The sequence below is a fragment of the Dromiciops gliroides genome, chromosome 1 (genome assembly GCF_019393635.1).
Source record: "Dromiciops gliroides isolate mDroGli1 chromosome 1, mDroGli1.pri, whole genome shotgun sequence".
Taxonomy (NCBI): Eukaryota; Metazoa; Chordata; class Mammalia; order Microbiotheria; family Microbiotheriidae; genus Dromiciops; species Dromiciops gliroides.
Genome location: NC_057861.1, coordinates 34,489,216 through 34,501,289, shown reverse-complemented (window position 1 = coordinate 34,501,289; position 12,074 = coordinate 34,489,216). Strand labels below are relative to the sequence as shown.

The 12,074-nt window shown below is 44.3% G+C and overlaps 1 protein-coding gene across 1 annotated transcript in view; it reads left to right on the top strand.

Annotated features, from left to right (window-relative positions):
- Window positions 1-12,074, top strand: part of SCARB1 (scavenger receptor class B member 1) — a 112,146-nt gene that overhangs the window by 89,887 nt on the left and 10,185 nt on the right. The window contains 3 exon segments of the mRNA XM_043963721.1: window positions 3,946-4,019; window positions 5,444-5,495; window positions 10,814-10,960. Of these exon segments, the coding sequence (XP_043819656.1) occupies window positions 3,946-4,019; window positions 5,444-5,495; window positions 10,814-10,960 (273 nt within the window).

The following is a 12,074-nucleotide window of genomic DNA, read 5'->3' as shown; positions in this document are numbered from 1 at the left end:
TCCCTCCCTCTCTCTCTCTCTCTCTCTCCCCCCACTGTACTGTGCCTCTCAAGTGGAGCTTAGAGGAATCCAAAACATAATCCTTGGGTAGAGTTTCCATCTCCTGGTACTGCCCCCTCAACACATTTAGCAGGTAGGCATTGCAATGGGTACAGCACTAGATCCAGAATCAGGAAGACCCGAATTCAAATCCAGCTTCAGACATCTACCAGCTATGTGACTCTGGCCAAGTAATAGCAATAATAATGATGATGCCAACACCGACAATTATGTAATGCCTACTGTGTGCTAAGAACCATGCTAAGTGCTTTATAAATATCTCATTTGTTCTTCTAACCTCTGTCTGCCTCAGTTTCCTCATCTATAAAATGGGGATAATAATGACACCTACCTCCTAGGGTTGTTGTGGGGATCAAATGAGATGTTTGTAAAACATTTTGCAAACCTTAAAGTGTTATGAAAATGCTGTTGTTGTTGTTGTTGTTGTTATTATGATGATGATTTCACCACAGGCCTGGCTAATTTTCTTGTATTTCTTTGTATGAGTTTCCTTGGTCTTTTTCTTTTCCTTTACCAACATATTAGCAATAGGTCTATTGGTTTCCCCACTTTCCCCTCCAGTGTAGGGTTTCCCAAAATGGGAGGTAAGGATTGCCCCTTCTCTTCTCCTTCCTTGTTTCCCCCTCCCCCAACACACACTCTAGGCCAGGGGTTCTTCCCCTGGAGTCCAGGGATTTGTTTATATTTGATTTGGTTTCCTTTGTTTTTTGGTTTTTTTTGTGGGGCAGTGGGGGTTAAGTGACTTGCCCAGGGTCACACAGCTAGTAAGTGTCAAGTATCTGAGGTTGGATTTGAACCCAGGTACTCCTGAATCCAAGGCTGGTGTTTTATCCACTGCGCCACCTAGCTGCCCCCATTTGGTTTCCTTTGTAATCCTGTGTTTTATGCATTTAAAAACACAATTCAGAGAGGCGATCTACTTCACCAGATGCTGCCCAAAGTGGGCCAGGACACAGACAAGGTTAATTAAGAACCCCTACTCTAGAATTCCCAGAGTATTGGAGACCAGATGGTTGTTTGAGGGAAGCTCTAGGTGGTGAATTTTACAGAGAAAGGAGCCTGAGGCCCTCCCCCGCATTGTCTCTTTGTTTGTTTTGTGTTTTTTTTGGTGAGGAAATTGGGTTAAGTGACTTGCCCAGGGTCACACAGCTAGTAAGTGTTAAGTGTCTGAGGGCAGATTTGAACTCAGGTCCTCCTGAATCCAGGGCCAGTGCTCTATCCACTGTGCCACCTCGTAGTCCCCCATTGTCTCTTTATGTCTGTGTTTCTGTCTCTCCCCCCGCTCCTGTTTGTCTGTCTCTCATCACTTCTCTCTCAGTTTCTTTCTCCTCTCTGTGTCTGCCTATCTCTTTCCTCTGTCTCATTTGTTCTCTCTCTCTGTCTCTGTCTCTCTGCGTTTCTTTCCTCTCTCTCTCCTGTCTCTCATCTCTTCTCTCTCAGTCTGTATCCTCTCTCTATTTCTTTTCTCTCTTCTCTCTCTCTCTCTCTCTCTGTCTGTCTCAGCTAGATTTGGGGGGTGAAGACTATAGGAAGGAGATTCATCATCTGAGATTTGTTTTCACACAATTCTAGATTGAGGTCTGATAGGGGTCACAGGAACATAGATTCAGAACAGAAAGTCTTTGGAGCTAGCCGGGGGATAGAGCATTGGACTGGGAATCAGGAAGACCTGAGTTCCTCATCTGTAAAATGTATAATAATACAAATATGAAATAATAATAGTGCCTCTCAGGCTTATTGTGAAGACCAAATGCTATTGCATGTAAAATACTATATTGTTATTTGTTGTTCAGTCATTTGTTTCAGTTGTGTCCAACTCTTCGTGATCCCATTTGGGGTTTTCTTGGCAGAGATCCTAGAGTGGTTTGCTATTTCCTTTTCCAACTCATTTGACAGATGAGGAAACTGAGGCAAATAGGGTGAAGTGACTTGCCCAGGGTCACACAGCTAGGAAGAGTCAAGTGTATGAGGCTGTATTTGAACTCAGGTCCTCCTGAATCCAAGGTTGGTTCTTTGTCCACTATGCCACCTAGCTGCCCCCAGGTCAACCATCTTATTTTACACATGAGATGGGCACATAGGTAGTGTGCTCAGGGTGGGATTTAACCCAGGTCCAAAGTGAAGAAGTGGCATATTGCAGGAGGCAGGGGCTGAGGATGAGCAGGGAGAGCCATGATCTTGGGAGTTCAGGGAGAGAGAGATCTTTGTCATGGTTCCTTAAATCAGAAGACCTTTGGGAAGTCACCTTAACTCATGTGGGGCCTTTGGCCCTTTATGTCATCCGGTAGTAGTTGAGGAGGGTTGTGATCTCTATATTGGATGCTGGTTAGATTACTCCTTATCTGGATTTAATGGATTTATCTAATGGGAGAGGTCTTGACTGATAAGAGATAATCTTATAATAACTGACAAATTGACCCAGGGACGTGATGTATCTCGGTGGAGTTTAAATATCAACTTTCTTGAGACCAGCTGTGACCTTGGATTGTGGTATTTCTTCTTTTGCCCCATTTGTTCTGGGGATAGAAGCAGGTATGCCCAGATGCCTCCTCGGAACCATATTTTAAATACATAAACCGAAATACATAGGATTACAAAGAGAGTGAGATATGGCTTTCAAAATGTTTTTTAAAAATTCATGGACCAGGGCAGCTAGATGGTGCAGTGGATAGAGCACCGGCCCTGGAGTCAGGAGTACCTGAGTTCAAATCCGGCCTCAGACACTTAACACTTACTAGCTGTGTGACCCTGGGCAAGTCACTTAACCCCAATTGCCTCACTAAAAAAAAAAAAAAAATTCATGGACCACTGAGTGTAGGAGCAACTGAAATATTTAGAAGGATGGGGGCCCATGCATATCATGATCACATATGTTTGTGTTGTGCTTTGCAGTGAAGAAAGCATTGTCAGGTAAGTCCCTTAGCCCATTAGAGCCTTCCCATAGGCCTCTGAACCTGGGACTATCATTGGTCAATCAGCCAAACACTTTTTAGGTGCTACATGCCAGGCAGATAAGTGACTCAGAGCCTGGAGTCAGGAAGACCTGAGTTCAAATCTGGCCTAGCTGCATGACCAAGTCATTTAACCCTGTTTGCATCAGTTTCCTCATCTGTAAAATGAGCTGGAGAAGGAAATGTTGAACCTCTTTGGTGTCTGCCAAGAAAACCTCAAATGTGGTCACCAAGTCAGACATGACTGAACCCCAGCCTGCCAAGCACAATACTCTGAGCTCTCTGGGATACAAAGGGAGGCAGCCCTGACCCTCCAGGAGAATGTGTTTGAACCTGGGAGATCATGTCCACTTTACAGATGAGGGAAAATGAGGTTTGAAGAGGGGATGTACCTTGCCTTTGGTCACACACCTAATAACCTTCAGAGGCATGATTGCAGTGAATAAATAGAGAGAGCCTGGACCTGGAGTCAGGAAGGTCCGAGTTCATATCCTACCTTAGACAGTTACAAGCTGTGTAAACCTGCACTGTTGCTTCACAACTCTGCTTCAGTGAGATTTGCCCAGGATCGCACTGCCAGTAAGTGTCCGAGGCTGGATTTGAACTCCTGGTCTTCCTGACTCCATCCTACATTCCATTCACTTTGCCACCTGGCTGCCACACATTGGGTAGTGGTCCATGGCCATATGAGATTGGTTTTGGGGAGAAGAAACAGGGCCTCCTCCAAAACCATCCCTCCATCGATAGAATCCGAGGCTGGAGAGGCCCCGAGCCTGTCTCAAGACGATGGAGACGGAGAAGTGGGGTGGGCTCCTTTATTTAAATTAGATTATCTGTCTGTAAGCACTTGTTGAACCTTCAGGGACCAGATAAATGTAGGCTATGATCGTTCTTCTTGCTAACATGGTTATCGTTGCTCTCATCTTCACCTCAGGTCACTGGCATCCCCATGAACTGTTCGGTCAAACTGCAGCTGAGTTTGTATGTAAAGTCCATCCCAGGCATTGGGTGAGTACGGCTGGGCGGCCGGATTCCACTCCTACAAAGCCAGAAAGTACCTTGTCTTACTGGGTTGAGAATAGAGACTGGGCCCCACGGTGCCCTTCTTTCTCAGCAGCAGCTAAAACACCAGCTTTGGAGGCAGGAACACCTGGGTTCAGGCTGTGGCTTAGACCCCGTTGAATTGGGTCGTGGGGCTCTTCCCACTGCCCTGTTGCCCACCTCTAAAAAGAAAGGAACCAAGTTGAGGGTGGTGGGTGAGGAGAGGCAGAAAAAAAAAAAGGACATATCTAACCTCTAGCTCTTTTCCTGGAACAGAACAAGTGAGTGGAGATGCTGCAAAGACCATCTCTTGGGGGGCATATTTTAGCCAGTAGGGTTAATCAGGCAGCTCACTTTCACTTCTCATATATCTTGGTTTCCTTATCTCTAAAATGGGGATAATAAAGTGCTGGGCCTGGAGACAGGAAGACTCCACTTCTGAGTGCTCCAGTATCTTTGCAAGAAAGTGTCAAATAGTCATGAAGAGTTGGACACAACTGAACTGAATCACACTGGGTTGTTGTGGCAATCACATTAAATTTTATGCTTGTGTGACACACACACACACACCACTTTGAAAACCAGTTGTCCAGTTATTTTGGTAACGTTGGACTCTTTGTGGCCCCATTTGGGGTTTTCTTGGCAGAGATACTGCAGTAGTTTTGCCATTTCTTCTCATTTGACAGGTGAGGAAACTGAGGCAAACTGGGTGAAGTGACTTTTCCAGGGCCCCACAGCTAGTAGGTGTTTGAAATCTAGTCTCTACACCAGCTTGCTGTCCAAACTTTAAAGTCCCGTATAAATGTTTGCTGTTCCTATTCTTCTCTCACTTGAGATACCGAGGCATTCTAGCAAGAATACTAGCTGTGTGAGCCTGGGGGAGTCACCTCACTACTGGCTGCCTCAGTTTCCTCAACTGTAAAATGGGTCTAATAATAGCACCTGTGTTGTAGGGTTGTTGTGAGGATTAAGAGAGATGATTTTTTCAAAGTGCTTGGCACAGTGCTTGGCATTCAGCAGGAGTTTAATCAGTGCTTGTTCCCTTCCCCCTATTAGTGAAGGGTGAAGGGACTTGTCCAGGGGGGAACACTTAGCTAGTTTGTTGTCAGGGGTGGGACTTGAACTCAGGTCTTCCTAAAGTCTGAGGCCAAGCCAAACTGCCTTTTGCTATGTGTGAAATATGCCTCCAACTTTCTTAAAATGTGACTCTGTGGCTCAGTGGATAGAGCATAGGCCCTGGATTCAGGAGAACCTGAGTTCAAATCTGGCCTCAGACACTTGACACTTACTAGCTGTGTGACCCTGGGCAAGTCACTTAACCCTCATTGCCCCCCCCCCCCCAATAAATAAATAAAATGTGACCTCTGGTTTTTCTTGCTGTTTTTCTTTAGGCAAACAGGAAAAATCAGTCCGGTGGTGCTTCCTCTCCTTTGGTTTGAAGAGGTAAAGGCATATCTCTCTCCTTTGTGCAGGAATCCTGGGCATCTTATTCAGGGAGGGAAATGTTGAAAGGGGAGGGGAAGTTAGGCATAGGGCCAAGGAGGAGACACAGGGCCAGGCCAACTTCTCCCTCTGGGCAGCTCAGATTGTTGTCGGGAAGCTCTTTTACCTGTGATATAGAAACAGCCACAGAATGGAAAGCAACCTGTCTGTGATGTGGGGGGTGGGTTTAATTGATCAGATTGATCATGAGGCATCCCAAAGAATTACAAGACTCAGTGACTCAGTTTCCCAAGTTTTATTAAAAGACTGCTGACCACAGGGAGAGCACTGTGGAGCGAGGTGTCTCCAATAGGGAGGTGAAAATGGTTATCTTTATAGTGAGAAAAAGTGGATCATCTCCTCATTATCTTCATCTCCTCCTTGTGGGAGGTTCATGGGATGTCTTATCCTAATTTGGACTTCCTGGGGTCCTAAGACGTCCTTGAAGGCAGGTACCTTTTTCCTTGGAGGTGTGTTTTGGGGATTTACACGTCATAAGGTGAACCTAAGGACACGTTTGGCCTTCCCAGCGCATGTTCCTAAAGATGTGCTTAAACTTGTCAGAGCCAGAGGATCTCTGTGTTTGTGAGATCTCTTTACTTAAGATCTGTTTTCTAGGAGTCCTGTCATCTAGGAATATTAATGGCTATTAGTGGTGAAATGCTCCCTAGTTACTGTCTCTGTTGATAATAAGGGTTGATAGGGACAAACCCTCTTGTTTACTGTAAGAACACAAACCTCAGTTTCTCTGTTAACCCCTTTAGGTACTATTGATAGCTACTATTGGGGGCAGCTGGAAGGTGCAGTGGATAAAGCACCGGCCCTGGAATCAGGAGGACCTGAGTTCAAATCTGGCCTCAGATACTTGACACTTACTAGCTGTGTGACCCTGGGCAAGTCACTTAACCCTCATTGCCTCACCAAAACAAACAAACAAACAAGTAAATAAATAAATAGCTACTATTGATAGGTTATCTGTTAACCCTTTTAGCTTCCTCCATCACCTTTGTTCTTAAGTTGCATCCTAACTCTTTGCCATCTAGGGTTAGTCATCAAAATCACTCTGCTTCTCAGTTTCCTTATCTGTCCAATGGGGAAAAACAGCAGTCTGCCTCACAGGGGCCTTGTAAGAGGGAGATGACTTAATAACGGTGACTGAGAAACTCACGTGATGTTGGGTTACATTGAGAGAGTTGTGGAATTGATGTGGTAATCCCCACATGTCCTTTGCTTCCGTCCTCTGGGCTCTACATTTTTTTTTCAACATTTTTTTTGGGGGGTGAGGCAATTGGGGTTAAGTGACTTGCCCAGGGTCACACAGCTAGTAAGTGTCAAGTATTTGAGGCTGAATTTGAACTCAGGACCTCCTGACTCCAGGGCCAGTGCTCTATCCACTGCGCCACCTAGCTGCCCCTGAGCTCTACATTTTAAGAAAGCTGTTGCTAAGCCAGTGAGTGACCAAGGATGGGGAAGTGCCTTGAGACTTCATCATATGAGGTTGGGATCAAGGAGCTGGAGATGTTTAAGATGGGCTCGTGGAGGATGGATTAGGCTTTTTGTATGTCTCCAACAGGTAGAGCCGGGAGGAAGTGGGGCTCATTCTAGGCTTGAGGCCAAGAGAGGATTTACCAATGAAAACTTTCCCAAGGTTGAATGGGCTGCCTTAGGAAGGAGTGAGACCTCACCCAAAATCTTCAGGCAAAGGCTGAATGACCACACACTGGCAATGATGTGGACGTTTTTTTGTTTCAAATAGGGGTTAGACTAGCTGGTGCCTATGATGTATGTCATCATAGGCTTTTTTGTCTTACAGCATCACTGTTTTCGGAAGGTGTGTCATCCTGGCTCAGCCCATGGCATCAGAAATCACGATGTGGTTTCATTCCCAGCTTTTAGGCAACAATCTAGTTGGTGGTGGTGGAGATTGAGGAAGAGGGCCCAGTTTGTTTATTGTGATGACTCAGGTAAGGGACAGGCCCAGCCTCCTTCAAGTCTGGACTTGTGTCCTAGGAGATGATTTAGATGAGACTCCGGAAGCCCCACCCAACACCCTCTAGGGAGAGAGAAGGGTAGTCTAGAATTTAGTGTTTGTGGTAGATGGAGAAAGAGCCATCCTTTCTGGAGGCAGTCTGAGGCTACCTGGGTAGAAACATCCATATTATCTGAAGTTACCGTGCCCAGAACAATGGAAGGTTATCCCTAAAATGCAGATAGACTGTGTGAGAGCATTGAAATAGAATTTGGAGATAATCTTGGGTAGACTGTTGTAACGATTGGAATAACGCCACCTGCTGGATACTTACTGTAGAAGAGTTCTGCCCATGAAGGGAAGGTCTTTGAGGGCAAGACCAGGAGTCAGGAAGTGACGCGGGCTAGTGGGAGGAGGAAGGAAGAGACTGGCGCTCAGTCTCGCGCTCTTTCCTGAGGACGCTGGCGGAGAAGGAGCTGGAATGTGCTCTCCCTTTAATAGATAGTAATCTAGGCCTTTTTCTCTCTCTCTTTACCAAATTCTTGTTTTCCTTAATAAATGCTTAAAAGTCTAACTCTTGCTAAAGCTTATAATTTATTGGCGACCACTCATTAGATATTTTAGACAGACTAGCTAGAATTTTAGCCCTTAACACTGTCCAGGCCTATCCGAATATTGATTCTACGTGCAGCACTTCTCATATAGCCTTCTGCTTTCAATTTGATTCCCTTACCACTCTGATCAGTCAATAAGCATTAATTAAGCACTTAATAGTAGGCACCAGATAACTATGGGAAGTAGCCAATCTACTTTGGTATTGCCCCAAGGTAGGGGATTCCTAACCTTTTCTGCTTCTTGGACTAATAAGAAACAAAGATAACCAGCTATTTTGAAATGATTATTAAACTATATAACTATAATAATAAACATGTTTCAATTAGTATTTCAAAATAGCTGATTACCTTTGTATCTTATTTGTAAATATTTATTATATATAGCACATATAATATATGCAAATATATGCATTTAATAATCTTATATAGAGATATATACATACACATACATACACACACATATGTGTGTGTATAAAGTCCATGGACCCCAAGTTATGACTCTCTGCATCAGGAAATGTTGAGAAATAATTATTAATAATCAATATCCTGGAGGGGACCCAGTGCTCTCCCCTTCTTTCTTTCTTTCTTTCTTTTTTTTGAAATTCTTTTGGTGAGGCAGTTGGGGTTAAGTGACTTGCCCAGGGTCACACAGCTAGTAAGTGTTAAGTGTCTGAGGCCGGATTTGAACTCAGGTCTTCCTGACTCCAGGGCTGGTGCTCTATCCACTATGCCACCTAGCTGCGCCCCCCCCCCTTTTCTTTTCTTTTTTTTTTTTTCAGGGCAATGTGGGGTTAAGTGACTCACCCAGGGTCACACAGCTAGTAAGTATCAAGTGTCTGAAGCCGCATTTGAACTCAGGTCCTCCTGAATCCAGGGCTGGTGCTTTATCCACTGTGCCACCTAGCTGCCTGCCCCCCACCTAGCTGCCCTCTCTCCCCTTCTTAGGACTTTCTTCTTCCCATTCCAAGGTCCAATTCTCTTTGAAAGTAAGATTGAATCATTACTCTTGGTCAGGCCCAACCCAAACTCAAGCAGTCTTGGGTGGAGACAGAGCCTTTTATCTAGGTAACCAAAGGCTTCTGGTCCAGGGGAGAGGCCACTAGGCCCCTCCCCTCTCTCTCAATTGAAGAGGAAGACATTCTTTGAATTGATATCCCAAAGCTGGAGATAATCTCTCTGTGCATGAGTCAATTCTTGGCCCATTGGCCATTTGCTGTTTCAAGGTTATAAAAACCCTGTGCCCCATCACCCTGGGGTCTTTGGTCTGAGAGAGATGGCCATAGACCTCATTTTATTAAAATCCTGTCAGTCATATTAATAAAATGATTAAATTATCCAGAAATTATTTCTCATAGTTTTAATCTTCACAGAAGTTTTTTTTCTTTTCTTACATCCACACTAAATGTATATTTTTGTCCCTTTCATCAACTGGACATGGGGTCTTGCCCATGTATTGAACTAGAAGGGTCCCCAGAGGGCATTTTGTCCAATGTCTTCATTTTACAGAAGAGGAAACTGAGGCCCAGGCTGTGGCCTATGTGATTTGCCCATGATAGAGATAGTCAGAAAAGGGATTTGAACCTCAAGTCCTCTGACCACAGAACCCATTGTATCAGGTAGGTCTAGTTCTTCCCGTGGAGGCCAAGCAGAAAGAGGTGATTCCCTCTTCTCTTTAGCTTTTCAGTTATTGACATACACACACACACAAAATCTGTATGAATATATGTGTGTATGTACACACATATACATAGATAAGTACACATAGACATATTTTTGTCTTATGGTAGCATGCAAACTATATATATACAAGACATTATATGCATAAAATATGTTCAGTATAATTGGTTAATCTCTGTATTTTTATGAATTTAAAAACATGATTCTGCTGCACCTCACTGCCAAAGGGGTCTATGATATAAAAAAGTTACGAGGGGCAGCTAGGTGACAACAGTGGATAGAGGCACTGGCCCTGGAGTCAGGAGGACCTGAGTTCAAATTTGGCCTCAGACACTTGGCACTTACTAGCTGTGTGACCCTGGGCAAGTCACTTAACCCTCATTGCCCTGCCAAAAAAAAAAAAGTTTACAAATCCCTAAAGTAGAGGGGACCACTCTCCCTGTCATGTATTACGTTAACTTTCTGATGCCCACAAAATATTATTTATATATAAATATAATAATATAGTATCTATTAATTATAAATATAAGGTTTATATAAAAATTATAACTATATTACATATAGACCATAGATACATTGTTTATATAGAAATTATGACTATATTATCTATATATATAATGTAAAATCATAAATATATTTATATAAACACAATTACATATAAATTATAAATCTTTACATATAAATATAACAATATATTATTTATATGTATTATATATAAATACAAAATACATTTCTAATTCTATATCCAAATATTAATATTTACATATACATTATATCCAAATTACATGTGCACGCACAGTTGTTTCCACGGACTGCAAGCTCACTGAGGCCCTGTTTTTTGCCTTTCTTTGTGTCCCTGGTGTTTAGCTCACTTGTTTAGAACACACAGCTGCTTTCTAAATGCCTGTGGACTGGACCTGTAAAATGGGAAGCTTCCCCACCTGTTGTATTCGCAGCTCCCCCAAGGTGTGCCTGTTGGCCATGCCCATTGGCCCTCTCATTTTCTGTCTTGCTTTTAGCGTGGTGCGATGGAAGGCCAGACCCTGAATGTGTTCTATAACCGACTGGTCTTGATGCCCAAGTTGGTGCAGTACCTTCAGTATGTCTTGAATGCCTTGGGCTGTCTTTTTATCATCATCACTCTCATTCTGGTCATCAAGAATCAGGTGAGTGCCTGCCCAGTTTGTGCTCCTGCTGACCCCGCCCTGGAGCCCAGAGCTCTTCCTTGGCTGCTCTTTCCCAGGCTTTGGCCAGGTTCCTTCTCCAGAGGAAAGCTACATCGGCTGGTGGGCTCATCCCCCTCCCATTCGGGGACCCTCCTTCTGCTATTTCCTGTGGGGCAGGGACAGGGCAAGAAACTGACATTGCTGCTTCCATTCCCTTTCTGTGGCTCCCCTTTAAGACCCCAGCTGCCTTCTCCCTTCTGCTCCTTGCCCTTCGACTTCCGTCTTCTCTGGATGGCTCAGAGGCACTCTTTCGTAGTGATTTGAAATGGGTTTTGCATACTGAGACCTGCTGCTTGGTCTAGGTAGGACAGGGATTTTTGACCTGGGGCCTGGGAACTTGTTTTACAAAAATGTTTGCTAACTGTATTTTAGTGGAATCGGTTTCCTTTGGAATCCTGTGGGTTTTATTTGATGCATTTAAAAGCAGGATTCTGAGGAGGGGATCCATAGATTTCACCAGACTGCCAAACACAAGAATGGTTAAGAACCCTTGGTCCAGTTAGGGTATTAGCAAACCTCCAAGATGCCCTCAGATTTTTCCCAGGCCTCAAGTTCCACAGCCACCTGCTTGAGGATCTCTAAGTACGGCTCCTCATGCAGGGAAAAAAAAAAAAACAACAACCTTCTGTTTAGTCATCTAGGCTTCCTGGGGCCTGCACAAACAAGAGTGGACAGAACACACTAGACTCAGTTGGGTCCTTCTCCTGCACTCCAGCATCCGTGCAGATTGTGCCTCTCTTAGGCATCAGGAGTAGGGCCGGGAACGAGTTAACTTGGACACCCCCTCCTGCTACCCCCATGGAAGCAAGCCAACCACAGAGCTGGAGAAAAGCTCAGTATATAATAGCACAGCCTTCTTCATTTAGGCCAAGTGGGTGAGGAATGGGGTGGTGGGTTGTGGGGAAGTGAAGGGAGGGGAGGAAGCCAGTTTGGAATTCATGAAAGACCCAAGTGCAGAGAAATGTAGAATTATGGGACCCTGATGCGTTTATTGAAATATACTTTTCAAATATTTTCAATTACGCTTAATAGCCAAAAGCTGGTTCTGATAGAA